General features: G+C 38.5%; 1 protein-coding gene across 1 annotated transcript in view; it reads right to left on the bottom strand.

Annotated features, from left to right (window-relative positions):
* VWA8 (von Willebrand factor A domain containing 8) overlaps positions 1–21,489 on the bottom strand; it is a 191,819-nt gene that overhangs the window by 54,888 nt on the left and 115,442 nt on the right. The window contains exons 27-34 of the mRNA XM_021286771.2: positions 15,750–15,858; positions 14,694–14,832; positions 12,561–12,763; positions 5,176–5,292; positions 4,560–4,624; positions 4,335–4,460; positions 3,597–3,706; positions 1,453–1,607 (exon numbers count right to left, since the gene is read on the bottom strand). Of these exons, the coding sequence (XP_021142446.2) occupies positions 1,453–1,607; positions 3,597–3,706; positions 4,335–4,460; positions 4,560–4,624; positions 5,176–5,292; positions 12,561–12,763; positions 14,694–14,832; positions 15,750–15,858 (1,024 nt within the window). The remainder of the gene's footprint in view (positions 1–1,452; positions 1,608–3,596; positions 3,707–4,334; positions 4,461–4,559; positions 4,625–5,175; positions 5,293–12,560; positions 12,764–14,693; positions 14,833–15,749; positions 15,859–21,489) is intronic.

Genomic DNA, 21,489 nt, shown 5'->3' with positions numbered 1-21,489 from the left:
GGAGCAGAAAGCACTGAAATAACCTAATCTGGAATCAAACTATGTAATGAACTATTACCATAACCTAAGTTTCCACTAATGTAGATAAATGCAAGCAGATATTTTAGTAATTAATTCAAAGTTAGGCATTAAGGCTGGGATTTGGCTCCACTTCAGAGCTATAAATATAGATGTCCACATGTGAGCCAGGTGCTCCACCTCCTGCTACAGTCAGTAGAGACTAGAGAATAAATCATCTCATCTTGAAGGCAGCCTCTACGTTTGGTCAGCTGAGCATTGCCACTATAATAAGAGTCCATACTAAATACCTGCAACATTAACTCTAAACACTGATTCTGAAATTTTGTCACCTTTAGCACACTCCCTCTTTGACATTCATGTGGACATTTAAAACCATGTATAAGGAAAGATAGGGCCTCAGTCTAAATCATGGGGAGCAAAACACTTTATCACCAGTGTTGGTGAGGAAGTGTGTAACATCTTTAGTACTCCCTTCTCTAGACTGCCTCCCTTTTCCTGCAATAAATGCACACCTGTTAATAAATAATAGGAAAAGCTAGTATAATCAATCTGGTAATATAAATCCAAATCAAGTAAAATAAAAAGCTAATTGTAAAGACAGGGAATGTCTTATTTAAAAAAAACATATTTTTGAATCATTTTGGATTTCAGAGTATACCCTTCCATCATCTGGCTTTCCCAAAATTCATGTCTGTAAACAGTTACATTTTCTAATTTGCCCAAATTTAATAGAATTAGTAGAATTCCATAGAATTATTTGTTCCATAAGCACCACCCTTTTAATATATCACTAGGTAGTAAATACAAATAAATCCAAAGAACTAAACATATTGCTTTTATTTTCCCTGTGTTTACCTTCACTCCTTGCAACAGCCTCAGTCATGACACTGTTAAGTTCCACTTTCCTTTCTGATCCTTTTCTAGTCGTGTCACAAAAGTGAGTACAATTACATGCAGTATATACAGTTAAAGATATTATTAAATAGAGAAGGGACTGTATAGTTTTGTTACCACTTTCCGTATCTTTTTCTTTCTCTTAAATCTAGAGCCTTGCTAGCTGCTGCACACTAAGCAAAAAGTTCACGCTGAGCAGTCCAAAATTATACTTATATCCTTCTCAGTGGTTATATTTAATTAAAAATCTATAAAACCCCATGATTTATTAAATATTTCTCTCGCCAGTACTATTCAGAACTTTGCTATGATGAATTTTGCCTGTGCCACGTATTATGTTGTTCGATTTCTTGTTATTTCAAACTTCACTGAAATCTCTCCAGATTAGACTACCCTACCAAATGGTGTACATTACATGAAATTGTCATTTACTGTCATTGCCTTCTTTTTCCATATGATTTGGTAACCAGGTACTTAACTGCCTACAGAAAAAATGAGATCATATTACTTCATTGTACAATAATGCTCAGTATTTACCAAGAGGTCTGGGAACCCAATCACAATAGTAGCATAATTATGTTCGTCTGAGAAAATCCTGTTGGGGGAGCTGATCTTTTGTCCCACAGCTGCGCTGAGGTTTTCTGAAGATAGCTGGTCACTTGAAACTGCATGCGGCACACACAGTTCTGATGCTAAACAGAGAAATTAAACAAAATGAAAGTCATTAAATCCAGATGTGCAATAGGAAACTGTATTAACTGTAAGAGCACTGAGCACTGATCATTGCTATTCCTTTGAGCATACAATTACTAAAAGCAGAAGATTTGATTATACTATACTATAACACAGAAGTCAGGAAATAACGTTATTTTTGCAAAGTACTTAAAATTAGGAAATACTAGCTTTGTAGTTGCTTATGCCACTTAATTTTGCTCTCTACTGTGCAAATGAGGCAGGAAGCCTATGGAATAGAACAGCATGTGATCTCATTGAAGACTGTTATAATGCAATTGCACAGAAAGGCAAAATGTAGGTTTGCACAGGTGTCAACGTGACATTTCTTAGTAGCTCTTTGCAATTCAAATAACATTATTTGTAACACATTTCTGGTAAATAATTGTCTAGTTTTCTTTTTCTTTTAGCTAAGGAAAACTAAATTTTATTCTGTGCAATTGTAACAGCTCTTTGCCTCAAATTATTGACACAGTGAGAACCTGGTATCTTTAGGTCTGCAGCACACTCTGTTTCCACTTGAATGGGCAGACTATCTCATTTACCTGGCAATGGGAGAAAATCTTTCCACCCTCAAAGGATGAACGGGCTACTGGTTTGGGTCAGTGGCAAACCCACACTGGTCTACCTTTTCTTAGCATTCCTGCCACAGGTTCTGCCTCAAAGAATGAGAACAGGCTGAAGATGTTACATTCAGGGTTTGCTGGATGATTTGGAAAAAAAGTGGAGAGGGCATATCATAATTTTTAGATTGGAAGAGAAGAAATAAGATAAAAAAGGATAAAAATAGCACAAAAAGCATGCAGCAATAAACTGTCCACAAATACTTGGACATTGGAAATTACTATAAGGTTTCTACCCATCTGAGGAACGATACTCTATAGTGGTTTCTAAATAAGGCAGTAACAAGAAGGAAACTACTGTGCTCTGAATGAGCTTGGTAAGTTGATAGAGTAAACTGTACAACAGATAAAAAGGATCCTCGATATTTAAGCTGTGGTTAGAGTCTTTGGTATCCAGTTTGTTGCTGTCTGTGTAATACAAGCTGTATTTGCTATTTGTCAATAACATTTGCTTGTATCATGTTTACACTGTCTTAATATCATTCTTCACACTTATGCTAGCCACAAGGACCAGGATGAAATGTTTTCCCTCTGGTTTCTCTGTATTTTTCCTCTGTTTCTCTGAGACACACTGGAGATAGGCCAAAGCTTATAAACTGTTAGGTGGGATGCACATGTACTTCCAGTGTTATTAAACCAGGCAGACTGAAGATTTTGTGCACTGTGATCAAAAGCTCAGTGTTGAAAATGTCATCAGATCTGCAGACAGGCAGAATGGTGACCGTCGGAGATTTCTGCCTTCTGCTGTAGCTAAGACGAGCCTCAACGCCTCGCACCATCTGCGAAATTTACTGAACAAATTCCCCCTATTCTTTAACACAGGTTTGATGGCCTCAATGGCCTCCTGCACACTATCTGCAGAACTTTAGAAACTGTGACTTCTGTTTTAACAGGGGATCTTTTGTACTTTTATAAGTGTTGGGAAACGTCTTCTAGCTCATCTGATCGTGCATAACAGACCTGTAACAGCGCACAGATTGGGCTCATCAACATATTGGGTCCCTTCTGTTCTTACGTTATAATTCCTGCCTAGTCATATTTTTCCCTTTTCCTTCTGTAAGCTGGTACATTTCCTGTAAGTCCATGACTGAGGGTCTTAAATGCTACAAGGAAACAAAGATGCTTTATTCAAACAACCTGAAGTTTGAGCATGGAATTTGCCATGCTTGGTGAAATATTATTATTAACCAAACATAAGGGAAGGGCAAAAAGAGAATTGGAAAGAAGGTTACCCAGACCTTTAAAGTAAAACAGGCTTGTTTGTGCAGCTGCAAACACAGAAATGATTTAAAAAAAAAAAGAACAAGCCAAGCTTGCATTCAATACCTGTTGTTAAGCCAAATCCCATGTCAGCTGGCTCTTCAGTCAATGCATACAGCTGGCAAACCTCATTGTCTTCAGCTTCCACATGGGCACGCTTGGTTAAAAGAAATTTCCTGTAAAGGACACACATTTATAATAATTCCTGATTAAGCCTGTAGCTCTAAAAAAGGACTTTCATCTTCTGAAGTAGCAAAAACATTATATGTCTACATAAATGAAGTTATCAACACCTTTTGCTAAAATGAAACATAATTTACCAAACACCTGTGAGATAGGGAAGGGTAAGCCAGCAAGTGGCAGATGACTTCTGGTAAATGTTTACACACTTTTATTTACTCTTCAGTTATAAAAATAAGACAGCAGAGTAATATTTCTTTCACATGACTACGAAAGTAAAGCAAACAGGCACTAACCCAGCATGATGTGGCTGTACTTCCAAAGCCAGATCCACCAACATTCTCAATACCACCTCAGTAAAAACATCATTAACATGCATAGAATCAAAGCTAGTCTAGATATGCAGAGGCATGAATTTAGGCAGGTATATCCTGTTCATTTTCTAGTCTAAAACCCTACCTGCACTTTGACCAGAGCAAATCCGCATCCTAAAGACTAACTGTTTAAGTCTAGTTAGTCTCACAAACTGAAAAAACAATTCTGAGACCAGGAGTGAAAACCTCCTAAACATAAACAAGACACAAACAAGAAATAATGCCATCAAGAAAACCAGGCTTAACTAACTGATTTGTTTCATTTTCCACCAAGAGCCACCGGTCTTCAGCCACCAGGAAAACAGATTTCAGATTGATCGGAAGTGAGATGGTATGAGTTTGACCCTCTAATACATCCAGTACAATAAGGCGGTTTCTGTAAAATTGGAAACCAAGAAAAGAATAATCAGACAGGGATGTACATGAGAAGATCTGTTATATATCTGTATAATAGAAGAATATAATTTACTCTCACCCTGCTTCTTTGTAGAACACCAGCCAGTTTTTGTGTGAAAACTCTCGGCACGTTTTATAGTTGCTCTGTATAAAAATACATCATACAACAATTATTGATTGCTACATTCATCCCAGTGAGCTTCCCTGACTCCCCTGAAGGTGGACTATATTTTCCCTTTATGTAGAATAATCATTGGCATTAACTGCCTCTCAAAATGCTATCTAGCCTGACTTGTCCCAAGTCATATAACTGCATCATAACTGAGTTCATAATTTTGGACATAATACCTTGCAACAAAATGTTCAATTATTCACAGTTCCAGCTCCAAAAAGGGATATTTTAAAGACACATATCATCAGACAATAAAACTTATTTATATTTTACATATCACTGTTCCAAACAATGCTATTTTATGTGTAAGGCATTTAAACACACATGAGAGTAGACAATTAAGTCCTTGGGCCATAAAAACAGAAAGATAAATGATCCTGGGGCAGTTTTTCCAATACTGATGTCTGATTTTTAAAAAAAGCCAACAAACAAACCAACCAAACAAAACCCCCCACAAACAAATAAAAACAAAACAAAAACCAAAAAGCAACTTAGTATAATAGAGGCAGGTGCTGTTCCTCACCGCCTCTTCTTTGCTGCTCCACCACAACATCCTCTTAGGAGACTCTTGAGCATCTGGTAAGAGCACAAGCCGGCGAAGGGCACCATTGTTTGTATCCAGCAACAACACGACATTGGTCTGTAAATGAAAAGCAGACCCGGGTACATCTCAAGCCCATTTAAGAGACTACAACAAATCTATCTGAAGCACTTTTGTAACTCTAGCAACTTAGGACATTTTGAAAAGATGATGTAAATTTTGTTGGAAAATGTAGGCTGAATCTTCTTGGTTCATTTCAAAGCTCATGGAGAAATTTAACTGCAGAGGATAAGTACATGCAAAAAGTGCTGGAATGTTATTCCAGTTTTTCCACAATGTTCTATCTATACATCTAACATTCACTTCTGCATAAGCTCTAGGAACTAGACTAGTACGGCTTACACGTCCAAGCTGTGGTCACCTACAGGTGAGAGACACACCAGTTTTGTTTTGTCCCGTCACTAAAACATTTCATTTCAGCTTTTATATTTCTTAGCATTCCTCTACAATACCCACTACTTAGGTCGCACTGAAGATGAAAAACTGATGAGAGAAGAAATGTCTTAGTACATCCTCTCCAAGTTCATCCTTCTGATATTGTGGAGCCTATTGAACATCCCAGTGCATGACAATCCTTCTGTGACCTGTGCTGTCAGACAGCTTGTGGTGTCAGAGGTGGGAAAGCTGTTGCAGGACACCAGGCTGACTTGAGGATAGAGATGAGAAGCAGATGGGACACTGTACAGAGTTGTCCAAGTGTCCTCCACAGATCACATGTGAAAATATTGTATGCTACATTTAGGATTTCAGATTTCTGCCTTTGTTAGCCAATGTCCCAGGGTCTGCGCATGACGTCAAATGACGGGGACATTTTAAACATTTATTTTTACAAAGAACTGTAGCTGTTCCTAATGTGTTTAACTAAGAATTCAAGAGAACAATCATTCAGGGCTAATGTTAACTGCATCAAATGACATTTAAAAACTACAAAAGAACAAGTTAATTAAGCCTTGGGTTGAATTTTTTGATTGCCATTCAAGGAAACATCAGGTTCTGCAAGGACATTAGCTTCTGCAAGGACTTACTAAAAGTAAACTGTCTACGTACAACATCTGCAATAATGCAAGATAGACGTTAAGGGAGTAAAGCATAAATTCCCACAAATTGTCCTAAATAAAACAAATACAAACAATCTGAGTCACAGCAGTTTTGTTCTTTTTGGGTACACTTCATACTTTCACTAGGACCTTTTGGGAGGATTAACTTTGTTTAATAATGACAGTCATTTGAAGCTAAATATGGTAAAGCATTTAAAATATTACCATGTTATTTGGGGCATTTGAGAATTTCAGCTGGAGTTCAATAACTCTAAAAAAAGAAGTTTCTTATGTATTATAAACCAAAACTATAGAAATGTGGTGCAGGAAAAAGAAACAAAACAAAACAAAACAAAACAAACATAAACCCAGGGCATTTGCTTTGGATTTTGGTTTTCTGCCATATTTTATCTATATAATTCTGCTACAGCACTGCTGAAGCAAAGCAACGCATCAGCCTTCCACGTGAGATAAAGAACACATATGAATCAATTACATTCTACCACTTAGCGTTAAATTTATGAGAGCAGTTGGTAATATAAAAAGCCTCTCTACTCCACCCCTTTTGATGTTAATGGTTTCCTTCTGTGCTAAGTGATTGATGTATATTCTGGGTTTAAGAATAGATTTTTGCGTCACTTGTGAACACATCCAAGAGCAGCTTTGGCAACTCGTCAAGTGGGCTGGGAAAAGACACTGGTGTGCAATTCCGCTGTGTTTGTTCTTGACTGGGAGAAAAGTAACCTTTGGGCGACCTCCTGACCCTCATGTCTGGAATTCCAAACTCTGGACATATGCAATAACCAATCTTGTGAAGTGGTGTGCCTTTATTTTTAGTTACTGCAAAGTTTCCCTTTCCTTACTGCTGTTTTTATTTTAGCCAGCATTTTCCTCTTTAAAGTCCTTAAACCCAATGGGGATGTGATTTCACTTTGCTGGTATGGGAAGTTGTTCCTTATGGTCTCGCAGACAGAGAGGAGAGTTAGGGGAAGGAATACACTCCAATTTCTGAGCCGGACAGCACAAACAATTCAGTTTAACCCTCTTGTATTCTTACAGAATCATAGAATGTCCTGAGTTGGAAGGGACCCACGTGGACCATCGAGTCCAACTCCAGTCCCTGCACAGGACAACCCCACAGTTCACACCACGTGTCTGAGGGTGTTGTCCAGTCTCCTTTTGAACACCCTCAGGCCTGGGGCCGTGACACCTCCCTGAGGAGCCTGTTCCAATGCTCCACCACCCTCTGGGTGAAGAACCTTTTCCTAATGTCCAACCTGAACCTCCCCTGGCACACCTTCCTGCCATTCTCTTGGGTTCTGTCATTGATCACTTCTCCCTGTACTCACTTTCAGTTCCATTCTCTGCTGCCCTCAATGCTTGTATCCCAAGCAAGCAAGCTCACAAACACAAGACTCTTCTTAGCTGTCAGCTTCAGATGAGGTTGATTCTTAGCCTGGTATGGTAACCCCTCTGTACACTCCCCACCTTGCCTCCTGTCCCACAAGCACCTGTTCTATTAGTGCCATGCAATGACCCCTTGAGTGACACACATGTAACAGCCCTGACACTATTAGGCGCAGATAAAGACATAGCGCATTGTTCATTAGGTTTAAGTGAAAAAAGTCTGTGCAAGAACTATATGGTTTGGGTCTCAAACCTCTGTTCCTTCAGAGGCAGGGACACTATGTGAGTAGATGACTGGTGTTCCAAGCAATGTGAGTGATGTCTTTCAGAAAATTTGGGAGACTTGACTGTATTAATACTAGAGATTTCAGCAAACTCAGAGCAGTAAACAGAGATATAAGGTTTGTACTTATAGAAAAGGACAGTCTTCACCTTTTCTATAGAAAGTGTACACCTTTCTATATAAGCACAGCTTCCTTTTTCTATAAGGTGTGCTTATCACAGAATCACAAAATGGTTGGGGTTGGAAGGGACCTCTGGAGATCATCCAGTCCAACCCACCTGCTAAAGCAGGTTCACCAGAGCAGATCACACAGGAATGTGTCCAAGTGGGTTTTGAATGTCTCCAGAGAAGGAGACTCCACAACCTCTCTGGGCAGCCTGTTCCAGTGCTCTGGCACCCTCCAAGTAAAGGAGTTTCTCCTCATATTCAGATGGAACCTCCTGTGCTTCAGTCTGTGCCCATTGCCCCTTATCCTGTCATTGGGCACCAGTGATTTCAGTGAACTGAGAACACTAAATAGAGGTATAAGGTTTGTGCTTATAGAAAAGGAAAGTGTTACATAATATCCAAAAAAAGAAGATAATTTAATAACATCAACGAGTTTTTGCAGAAAACACACTCTTCCTCCTGGACACATATATCAGAATATTATGGGGACTAGAGGTTTCAGACATTACTACTAGTAGGTTGCAGGTCCTTCCATATGCAGGTCCCCACTTGTGCTTCAGGCCAGATCACAAAGTGTTAAAAAAATGTCTTCTTTTAAAGGAAGTTTGCCATCTCCTACATGTAGTGAGTGAGGTGGATCTCTGCGTCACCTTCTGTGCCACAGACTCCCTCGCTCCCTTGCTATGGGAGATCTTTAACAGGGAGCTCTGGCTGCAGGTGGGACAGGGACCAGCAGTTCCCTCCCTCCCCACACCACTTCCTGACCGAGACAGACAAACACTGAGTTAAAGGATGCTGGGGGGACACTGCCTGGGCAAAGCTCACCGAGCTCCCTCCCTCAGGCAGACTGTAGGTTATCCTGTCCATCCAGCCTTTCAACAGAGCAAAGAGCTTGTAAGGAAAAATCAGATGTGTGCAGTTAATTAATACGCAAATCAATTCACCATGTGCGTTTTCCTCCTATAATCCCTTATCTACTCATGCATAAAGTTATCGAAATTCTTTACAGTCTGTATTTGCTCTTCTGAGCTGTAAAAGCAGTAGGTGCAAAAAGAAAAGCGATACAGGCAGGCCACGAAGCTTTATAGGAAACAGGGGTGTGACCTGAAGTACTGGTAGGGAGGAGAGAGCAGAGGTATTGCTGCTTTGAAAAAATGAATGCAACTCCCATCTTATAAGAAAAAGACTTCAGATTTCTGAAGAGTCTTTCCAAAGTCTGAACAAAAAGATTCTGGCCAGTATGAGGAACAGAATCATCTACCCTTTCTTCCAAGAAGATGTAAAAGTGGCTTAAAAGTAGATGAATCTCTGATTTGTGCTATTAAGTTAAATCCCCAAGGAGTTTAGTTTTAGTAAAATTTTACTTTAAAGGACGGGAATGAATGGTGATTTTTCATTTTATTTCACTGGAGGGCTCTGATGAAACCAGATGGATGTTGTCTGGGAAATAAATCACGCAACCTTATTTGAAGAGCCACAATATCTTCATCTCATGCTTTCCAATAAGGTTATAATCTGTTTAAAATGTTTCTTTTTTATAGCTTAGTCAGAAACATGCATCTCCAAAGACCTTCGTTCATTAAAGACTTTATTTAATCAATGCAACTTAATTCTACAAATACTGGTCTTTTGCAAGTACATGTAGACGAAACCCTAAAGCATCACATACCTCATTCGCATTACTTGTTTTCCTTCAAGATCTGTTTGATGCACCCTTAGCACAAGTAGCTAACCCTTGGAACCTTGCCCAAAATACAGATGTGCCACTAATCCACTTATCTTAAGATAAGAATGCTGCAAATTCTGAGCTTACAGCTGCCAGTGACCTTAGTAGTCCTGCAGGCAGGCATCTTGACTATATGTCAAGGCTCCTTCTGTTGCCAATGGCAAGAGAGAGGAACCTCCACAGAGGGCAAGTGACCATGTTCTACCTTAGCTGGGATGAGTTGCTCTTGCACATCACCTTTATTCTCCCAACAGATACAGAAGGTACTTGGATGATTAGCTTAGACTATATGCACACCTGCTAACATCAGTAATTATGGATTTAATTTCATATACAGCAATATCTACCTCATTTCTCAGTTGCACAAAGAGAGCACATGATTTTTCCATGGCTCCACTGCAGCAAGAGTTGGGAATAAAACCTAAGCTCTATGTGGAAAAACTGAACTACTGAGAATCCTTCTTTTGATTCAGTGACAAGTAGAAATGTAGAGATTCTAAGATATGAGCCATAACATAAGGAAGGAAAGCAGTGACTGTGAAGACTGCAACAGCAGCATTTGTCTGCCCTGTGCTTTGGTGACTCATTTAAAAACTAATCCCAAATAAATTACTGATGTAGTCCATGGATACAAACATGCAATGCAACAGAGAATCCTTTTTCACCTTTTTTTCTGTGCAAGATGCTTACTTAAGTTCCCCAAGAAGTCTAAAATTACTTTTGAATGGAGTCCTAAGTATACAATGACTTTTTACAACCAAGTTTGTAGTTTAATGAAACATATTTTCACACTCAACAAGTAAGGTCTGTCTTAATGTTAACAGTATGTAAAAAGTCCCAAGATAATGCAAAGCATTCAGAATGTTGTAATTCTGTATTATTTTACAGCAGCATAAAACAGGGTTATTTTCAGAAAGGATTTGTTTGCCTGTAGCACTTGCTAAGAAAGGCAAGACTGAAACTGTCAAATATTTAAGCTTTGTCAGGGAAAAACATGAGGTTGCAGCTCAACTGAAGTCATCTGGAAACAGGCACTGAGCTACCATAGTCCCTCCACAGAGAGTTTAATTCAAACTGTGACTGAAAAACATATTCCACGAGGACAGGCAAAACCAGTCACAGAGTTAACTACCTAAAGCTTCACAGATGAACCTTCAATAAAAACTTCATTGCTGACACCAAACGCTATTGCCATTTGGTTAAGAGCAAAACTAGCAGGATAACTATTAATAGTTTCATGGTCAGAATTTCAGAGACTTAGAAAGCAAAGAATACTGCTGGGCTTTATGTTAAAAAGTGTGAGACAGTCTAAACATTCTTAGACATGAGATGGGTTGCCATCTGTTTTAGTTTCCTGCACTGACTTCACCAAAAAAGGCCAAGGATTGTTTAGAAATGAACAAGTGTGTTATGTGCATCTAAAAATACCCCAAATGGTACCTTCTGTAGCTGTTCAAGACAACCACACAGGCAACCACCATAGGCAGGTAACTTCAGAATCACGTTTTATCTAGTTGGCATCAGAAAGTGTCCAAGGCAAAGCTAAAGAAGGCACAGGTGGTTCCACCACAGGTCGAAAAATTGTGTTTCTCATAAGGTATCAAGTTTAACTGCAGTATTTGAGACCAGCAAGTGGTGTCAATGCTTGACGAACATTCCTGGAGCAGCAGTAACACAGAGACACTAGTAATGTAATCACTGAAAACTGCTTAATGCCCTAACTCAATGTAGGAAAGGTTCTTCTAGATCAGACTCTCTCAACTATCACAAATTGGGCTGAAGAAATACTGAACAACAAAAGGAAAAGGAAAAACCAACCAACTGATGAGATTAAATGTCCATGCCAACCATTATGACTGGTAGGTAACACAATAAACTATTATTAATATTGAAAAATGAACAGCAGCAGCACTGTATCAATGGTTATCTCTTATCACTGCTGGGTAAAGAAGTTTTGAATTGGAAATGTTCCAATCAGTTCCCTGACAGCGGTAGAAAGCTGAATGTATGTGGAAGGTATGCAATATCTGACTTTAAAAAAAGGACTGGAGGCAAACCAACGTGGAAGTCGTCAGCACTTCTAAATTTGCATTGCTGACACAGTAGATGTCAAGGCTTACAGTCTTCTTTCTAGTCTTGGCACTTTAGATGTTATAGAATCAGGAATATCAGGATTCACAAAACAAACAATAGTGGCATGAAGCAAATACGAGCAACATTTTACTTTGTGACTCAGAAAAATGTCTCTTTCGTATACTATTTGAAAAGTAAAAAGGGGATAAGCTTAGAGTAGAATTTAAGTTCAAAGCATAAGACAGCTTACTTAGCACTTTGCAAACATTTGCTGCTTTGCTGAGATTCCTGAACTCAACTCACTGTCTTCCTTTCTCCCATGTAGGTTAATCTCCTATTATCAGTACGAGAAATAAGATAAGCAGGTAGAACTCAGCTTCAATAATGCAAAAGGACGCTGTCCAGCAAAAAAGTGCAAGTGGAAAGTCTCCACATAAAAACTAAAGCTGAAGACAACTCCCAAGCTTCAAGTATAGTGAAAAAGAGAATATTCAGCAGGGTGTAGGCTTATCCAGGCTATTTCAATCTAAAGAGGTAGGCAGCTCAGAGATTCTACCCTTAGCATATTACTTTGCTCATCACTACACATTTAGTTGTATTTTTTTCTTTTTACCTCCTCTTCATGTAGAACCACTTGACCTTTGAGTGGATTTCCCAGAGGTGCCACGGTCACAAAAGGTTGCCAGACATTTCCAACTGTTCTTGGGAAGAGGTCATAAAGGTCCACAAAGTATCCACTCTTACTGGAAATGTTCATGAAGTACAAGGAAACAGGATTGCATGTAGTAACATAAAGAATATTTTCAGCTTCCTCTTCTGAAATAGGAAAATAAAGTTAATGAAAGGTTACTGACATTGAGCATTGCTCTTTTGGAATTACATATGTCATAAGCTCAGCAGATGGTATAGCAAAATGTACAGAAAAATTACCACCATTGACAGAGGGAGATGAAGAGAGAAATGGCCTCTTGATACTAACTAAATGTTAACAGGCAGAATCCTACCACAATACTATTAACTCTTTAAACAAGTAGTCCAAGGCACATTTGTGTAGACAGGACTGCAGTGCCAGCCAGCTGCTAGTATACGCAAAATCTATCCAGATGGTTTTGTTTGTTTATAATCTTGCTTCTCCTTCTCTATCCCATTCTCCTTTTCAGTTCACATATTTAATTAAAAACGAGATGAATACAAACTTCGTATGGAACCTTTCATATACAGAATCTTCCTGACTGATTTCAGATGATTCTTGAAATCGATACAAAGCCATCTAATTTATGTTTTGCTGCCATAAAAGTCTGTTAATGTATTTGAAACTAAGGCTACAAACAGAAAAAGCAGCATTCCAGTATTGATCATTAGCGATCAGTTTGTAATACACAATAAAGTTTAGACGTGTTTAATGATGAACCCTAAAAACATTTATGAACATTCCCACTGATGCAATTCACTTTGGAACATAAATAGTATAGGTAACTAAGGCAGCCTTGATCCAGTGAGAAATAATTTTTACCAGTATAAGCACAGGGGGAAAAAACACAGCACTCTGCAAGTTGAAAGATTTGTATTAAAACTGAATTGAGAGAGGAAAAGTCAAAGAATTGCTTTTTGTGAAGTAATACAGTGTTGAACATACAAACTAATCAGACTTGCAAATTGTGGCTGTGTTCTACTTTAACTACATATCCTTCTCTTAGTTTGAGAAAGATGCATACCCTTACAAAGACCACCACGACTCAGTCAAATTATCACAGTATCACAGTATGTTTGGGATTGGAAGGGACCTCAAAAGATCATCTAGTCCAATCCCCCTGCTGGAGCAGGAACGCCTAGGTGAGGTCGCACAGGAATGTGTCCAGGTGGGTTTTGAATGTCTCCAGAGAAGGAGACTCCACAACGCCCCCTGGGCAGCCTGTTCCAGTGCTCTGGCACCCTCACTGAGAAGAAGTTTTTATCTCAAATTTAAGTGGAACCTCTTGTGTTCCAGCTTGATCCCATTACCCCTTGTCCTATCATTGTTTGCCACTGAGAAGAGCCTGGCTCCATCCTTGTGGCACTCACCCTTTATATATTTATAAACATTAATAAGGTCACCCCTCAGTCTCCTCTTTTCCAAACTAAAGAGACCCAGCTCCCTCAGCCTTTCCTCATAAGGGAGACGCTCCACTCCCTTAATCATCTTTGTTGCCCTGCGCTGGACTCTCTCCAGCAGTTCCCTGTGCTTCTGGAACTGAGGGGCCCAGAACTGGACTCAGTATTCCAGATGTGGTCTCACCAGGGCAGAGTAGAGGGGAAGGAGATCCTCTCTTGACCTACTAACCACCCCCCTTCTAATACACCCCAGGATGCCATTGGCCTTCCTGGCCACAAGGGCACAGTGCTGGCTCATGGTCATCCTGCTGTCCACCAGGACCCCCAGATCCCTTTCCCCTACACTGCTCCAATTTCAGTGGCTGAATATTTTTGTATTTCACCTACTGTTAAAAAAAAAAAAAAAAAAAAGAGTGGAAAAAGATAAATTGTTATTCCTCTACTTTTGTTCCCATATTCCAATTCCTAGTATTATTTCTGTATTCCGTTGCAAACACACCTAGAAAGAAGCACTACTGTAAATGCACTGAAGTGTTACTATTACTATTAGAATCCCTTATATTGCCCTTTTACATTCTGCCACAGCCCAGTCCTTCCTCATCTCCAGGATATTTCACATGTTTATAATATTTGGGATAATTATAGAAGTTAGTACCTTTTGTTACTGTAACATCACAAACGAAGTTAACTTCATCCAAAGGCAGCGTCCAAAACGCAAGTTCTTCTGTGAAACTGAGGGACCTGGCTTCGTGTCGTTCCAGTGGAAATCCTTGAATATTTAAGCACACAGGGCCCTAAAACAAATGATACCAATGAGGGTTTGCTAAAATATTCCATTCACCATTCTTTATGGAAATCTACAAGTAATCTACAAGTAATAGGAATACAGATCAATTACTAAATACACAAAAGGGAAAAGGAAATGCTTTCCTGCAAGCTCTTTGCATGTCCGTCCTGCCATTTTCTTTATAAAAAACATCATGCCCTTCCTCTTTAGTCTTTTATTGGTTTGGAACCATTATTGCTCAGTGGCTCAAAGGAGGTATCACATACTGATAAAACACAATCCACGTAAGGAAAAAATCAGAATATTTTTGTTTCAAAGAAGTTGAATGGCAATTTCTTATTACATAAAGTTTAAACCTCACCCCTACATCACCTTAGTAGTTCAGGTCTTTCCTTATTCACTGTAGTAATAATTACTGAAATTAAACCAAGAACTCAAAGCTAAAGAGGACTTGGAAGCTTTGGCTGCAGGTCGAATTGTACCAAAGGTTCAGATTCAAACTTTGCAGTGCCAAAGACCCATAAGAAAACAGCTGCAGGTAAAACAAAAACAGAAACTAGCTTTCTTTTGGCTCTCTGACCTTATCCAAAAATTGAGATCTTGGTCCTGAAACCAGCCACCTGCAAGCGTTCAAAACAGCTACAAAGTTCCTTCAAATATGATATTTTCCATATCCTCATAAAACCCTGTTTTCAAGAACTTCTGGCCAAACTTACTGATTTGAAAGCGCACTTTATGTTGTGAGGTGTAGATATACAAAAATATTCATTTTTCTAGTCAGTATAAAACACCTGAGAACAGGTAACAAGAAGCAAGCTTTGTACATATTCTTTTTCCTGAAGAAATTAATTACATTTTAGATTCTTTGCATCCCAATACAAGAAAACAGTATTATAGGAATTTAAACTAAATTAAAGGACAAACCTTTACATCTATTTTTTTAGTTTCTGTTGGACACAGCAGTTTCTGTTGTGCATTCCCTGGCTGATCGACTTTCCAGTAGCCCATAAATTTATGATCTGGTAATGGCAGTCTGTCAAACAATTCAGAAACAAACACAATTTTACGTTTATTAACCAGCAAATGATATGGAATAAATAATTTAAACAACCACGTTTTTCCAAAAAGACATGTCTGAAGATTCTTTTGTAGAAAATACTTACTTGCTAAAATATTTCATTTCTTTCATGTTTTAAAGCACAAAAATTGTAGACTTCTGGAATACTAATACAATCACAAGCTAAACAACATAATAAAAAAAGAAGTAATTCATGTAATATGGCATCTGAAGTAAAACTTTTATGGTCTGAATTATCTGAGGCATGTAATAGTATATCCAAACTGTCTCTTGCTTTGCTTTATTCAGATCAGGCAGGGTGTGATAGTATCACTTAAAGTAATTCCTGTCAGTGACACATTCATCTAAAAAAGCAGCAGAATAAGCAAAATAAACACTGTGGCAAGTTAACCAGGCAATTACAGTTCAACTAACTATTTACTAATTATTATACTTTGCCACTGCTCACATGAACCAAGGCAATGGGATACAGACATGTCTTTGAAAGCCACAGCTGCATGCCTTGGTCTGATGTCTTCACTTCTGTACCTTTTATTTAGGGAAGAAATCTATGGACCAAAGCAAAGCTCATTTATATAGAAAAGAAAACGCTGGTATATGACAAGGTAGCTTGACAGCAAAATAAGGACAACACGATTTTTGTTTCTTTCCTCGGAAGCAATTTACAAGCGCTGAAAGCAATCTGACTGTTAATTGGCAAGAATACCTTCAAGCTAACACACTCACCACTTTTAGTTCCCTTTATTTGGGATCAGTTGCTGCTAAAGAGACCTCCTATCAGAACTACATTCTGTGGTACACGTTGCTGCACATTATTGTACAGCTACAGGACTTGGCAAGAGAACAGAAGACATTCCTTCTCCCAGTTTCTATAAATATTTCCAAAGTCTATTTTAAGGAAGTTCTCTTAGACTGTTTGTTAAAAGTCTGTGCTCAGTCTCTTCTGTCCTGTCTGATGATGCTTGTTCCTACTGTTAGAATTATTTCCCCTCTCCCCACCAACCAACCTGGCCCCTCTAGATATCTGAGGTTTGTTTAATTTCTTCTTGCTATTTTTTCAGAATCAGAAGGGATCCCAAATCAAAAAAACCCTCTGTGGGGCTATGTATGAATCTTAGAGAATTTAAATTTTACTTTTTCCACTGAGAACTCAAAGGAAAAGTCAGGGAATGAACACTAACATCCTGTAATCGTTGCAGCTCATGCAGGAAAGCTCCATTAACATTTCTGACTGGTATATTGACACCAGACCTCAAGCAATGAGGAGAAGCCAGGACTCACAGGCAGAGTCACTCAGCCTCCATGGCCATTCTGCATTGGGACCACCTCTCAAGGCAGTCAGGTGGCCAGAGACACTTTTTGCAAACAGAAAATGGTTTGGATGCTATAGACCATTGCTGCTCACATATAAATATCCAGCTGCCCACAATATACCATTGGTGCATGGAATGAAGAAAGTGGATGTCATTAAGTGCCTCTTTTATTCAAAGAACCAGTAGACTCTTCATTGCCTGTTTGATGCCTAGTCAAGAATATCAACAGATACCAGTGTTTGAAAATGATTTATTTTGAATTCTGCCTCACTTCAGTTTGCATTTTTCCTTTCTTTGCATCTAGCTAGTCTAGGCAGATTCTTCCCAAATTAAGAAGAGAAATTAAGCCACACTCAAAAACTACCCAACCAACCAAACCACAAAAAAGCAAATACAATATATTGTAGATTACAACATGCAACATCATTAGGAAAAGACATTCGGCATGTATTGTTTCAACATATACACAACTCTTAGATTAATTTATTCATGCAGCCAGAAAATGGGCAAACAGTCAAGTCACTAGACTAAACGTCAATTCATCCATGAACTGGAATTTTACTTCAGGCTTCCATTTGGGTTTCAAAATGATTTATTGGCAAAATGTTGGCTATGTCCCGAGCCAAATCTGTCTTGTGTGCAAAAAGAAACTGAAGACTTTTTTTTGCTATGTGACTCCAAGTAGCATAATCTCTGATATGCCTATAATCAACAACAATCGTTCCCATTAGCTCAATGGAACATCAACTTCCACAAGGATTTGGACTCCGGTTTTAATTCCTTACACATTACTTCCATGGACAACATGCTAGAAATCAACGGGTTCACTAATAATCATGAATACTCATTAAATTTTAAAACAAAACATATGTTAACAACCAGCTCTAACCAAATACCCTGCTTTATATAGCAACAGAATTACAGATTGCATTCCCAAAGAAACAAAACATTTCCACCCTGGTTCAGCTTTCTGGCAATTTGCTTTGCTAATAGTTCCTCCCGTCCCTCAGGAAAACTCATTTCTCCTTCCTCCTAGATTCTTGAGGTTTTGTTCTCTTCCCTGTCTCTGAATTTTTCAGTTTCTCTGCGGCAGCAGACCAAGTCCTCGTGAACAGCAAAGAGGAGGGAAAGGTGGAGCAGAATTCAAGAATAAAACAAAGCAGAATTCCTAACATGGAGTTATTTGTCAAGAGTAAAAGGGATTTTATGCTTCCAGAGCCTGACAATTCTTTTTTATACCATCTAATTTCTCTCTCATACAAATCTAGTCTAAGAAAGACTAAGAGTATGGAAGAAATGTGTCTCCTGGAAGATTTTCAGGAGAAAGTGAGGGTGCAGATGGACTGGAACAACATGCCCACACTGAAAACGTGTATACATCTTAACAGTTTTCCCCTATAGTGAATATATGTGGTACGCAATGAAGGAGGGAAATTATTTGATTTTCCCAGGACTTCTAAATAACAAGCAAATTTTGAAAATAACTTGAAGTGGCAGTTCCAGTAAAAAGCTTCACAAAGTTCTCCTGCCACAGTGATGTATTTGAAACTAATTAACCAAATACTGTTTACATAAAGGGCAGACAGAATATTACAGAAATGCTACCAGCAGTAAAAATCTGTGAAGCAAAGAGATCTGATGGGTGTGTAAAAAGTGCAGTGGCTGGGTAAGAACGGCTCTGCAATGCCACTGCTCTCTCTGGATGGAGCGCACAGTGTGACGCATTATTTTTGCTTTCCTCAAAAGCTGGAAACACTACACAACAGGCTGCAGTAATCTTGTAAGAAAGCCAAGACTTAAAAGTCAGTTCTAAGGAATTGTTCCTGATCAGTTCTTTGATTATGGATCTGCCAAAGCCTGTTGCTTAAGGAAAATTTAGATATTTTTTTTTTAATGTCTATTCGCTCTTCATTTCCAATCCTGATTTTCTACAAGATCAGTGCTGCCCGTGAAATGGTTATAAAAGTAGGTATTTTGCTCAGAAAAGGTGATTGCACAGGACCTACAGTTGATGGGGCAATTCTACAAACAAAAATACTATTTAGCCTGATTTTCTTCATGCACAGCAGTCTAAGGGGAGACAACCTGTCAAAAGACAATTCTCTAGTGGCTGCTGCTGCTGGAGAACTTTTCAAACTGACACCTACAGAACACAATTTCTTTTCATTTGTATCTTTTTGATTTTAGAAATGAAATTCATTTCAGGCTAATTAAAAACAGAAACAAAAAACCACCACCAAACAACCATGTTCAAAAAGTCTCTATAGAACCTGCAATTTAGCTTTCAGAGAAGACAGTGGAAAATGGCTACGAATCTTGTATGACTGAAGTTCCACTGAAGGCACATTCTCCACAGCCGGCTATCGTACGAGTACAGCTGTGGACATGAACTATGACAAGCAGCAAAGCTGCTTGATACACGACCTTGTCAGCCAGCTCAGCACCAGTACAGAATGTGTTATTCAAGGACTTAAATCAGAGCTTGTGCTCCAGCCTGCTGAGGAGACTTCTCACCTAACTTGTTGGTACTTCGGTAAGACATAGTTTGGAACCAGAAACTTCTCTTACCAACCAGATCTCTGTATTTTATTCAAATACTTTTTGATTAAAAATAAAAGCAGTAGATATATACGGTCTTATGTGAGGCCTCCCGTTCCCTGACAGGTTAAGTACAGAGCACTCCCTCTGCTCCCCCTGCAATGCCCAGGACGGACAAGAGACGTGTAGTATGAGACAGGTCCAATTATTAACTACAGACTACCTAGGGGCAAAAAACCTCACATCTCAAGCGAAAATCAAAGCTGTTAAAATGTACGTATTTATATTATATATTAAAAGATCAGTTCATATAAAATGAATATTCAAGTTATAGCAGGTACCTGGAAGTGGATAGTGAGAGGAGGCAAAGTGTAGAAAGGCAATTTCATCAAGGATAAATGCCAGAATCAGACCTGAATGCTGTTTTACTTAGGAACTGCAAATGATCTGAACTGTGCACTAAAATGGCAGATTAACTGGAGTTCAGACAAATCTGACATAACAGATGTCCACAGGAAAAACAAAGTATAATTGCGCATAAAGAAAGATAATGAATTAATACAATGAGTAATCCATTTTACCCACTGTCTTGGCAAAGCATCATAGACAAGCCATCTGCTTTACACACAATACTGATAAAAATTACATACTATTGAACAGGTGATGCTAGGAGATACAGACAATATCATGATGTTATACCCTGACAGTACTGAACATGTCAGTGCCTTGAAGAATTGTCATCCTATGTGCAAAAAAAAAAAACAACTCAATAAACAACGAGCCCAAGTAAAGTGTTATTTCACAGGTCTAATACATGATACTAATTTTGGAAATAAATGAGTCAGCATCTACAAATTAATTTCTATCTTGAAAAAAAACAACTACTGCAAGAATTATTTTCAAAGTGGTCATTAGACACCACTTAATCTTTCCTTCCAGGATAAGGTATATTAATTACACAGCCTAAGCAAAAAAATCCCATAGTAGGCAATAGTACCATTTGTTTAAATTCCCCTGTAATTTCAGCTGGATACAACCCCCAAAGTTCTTACGTTGAGACCACATATTGTAGTGGGTTGCTCATGTCTCTCATATTTTTGTTCCTATTTTTATAGCAGTAATGTTTCAGCAGAGATTTATATAATTCAGATTTAAGTTTTCTTTTTGATTAAGTAATAGGTGAGACAGACTTCTCCAAAACTTATTAAAACTAAACAAAGATTCACAAATTGTTTGATCCAAGACATGCCAGAGAGTACCTGTATCAAGGAGTCCACACTTTAGTATAATTATTTTCCTGTCCCAGAATCTCCTGGAAATCCTTCTGTATCACAAACGTTCTTAATCATACAGGATTTGTATTCTTAACAATACCAATGATTTTGCAGCAGGTATGACTAACATGGTCAGGCAGAATAGGTTTGTACTATTATCCTAGTTTTCACGTTACTTAACAGAAACACTGAGCAATTTATTATGATAGCTAGTAAGTCTTCAAAGCCTTGCAAATTGAGACTGAAGCACAGAAGTGAACCTCTGTGGGGATATGCTGGTGTCACTAGGACACTGTAGAAATCACATCTAGTAAACCTCCAGACTCCAAACTTGTGAGAGACTATAGGCAGGGAGGAAAATGAGCTTAAAATTGAAAGCGATCTTGACAACTAATCTGAAAAAATACAACACAGTAAGAAAAGTGTTGTCATGAAGAAAGTTATTACCTAAAGTGAAGATG

The sequence above is a fragment of the Columba livia genome, chromosome 1 (genome assembly GCF_036013475.1).
Source record: "Columba livia isolate bColLiv1 breed racing homer chromosome 1, bColLiv1.pat.W.v2, whole genome shotgun sequence".
In the NCBI taxonomy this organism is placed as follows: domain Eukaryota; kingdom Metazoa; phylum Chordata; class Aves; order Columbiformes; family Columbidae; genus Columba; species Columba livia.
The sequence above is the reverse complement of the archived record's forward strand: the minus strand, read 5'-3'. Positions and strand labels throughout refer to the sequence as shown.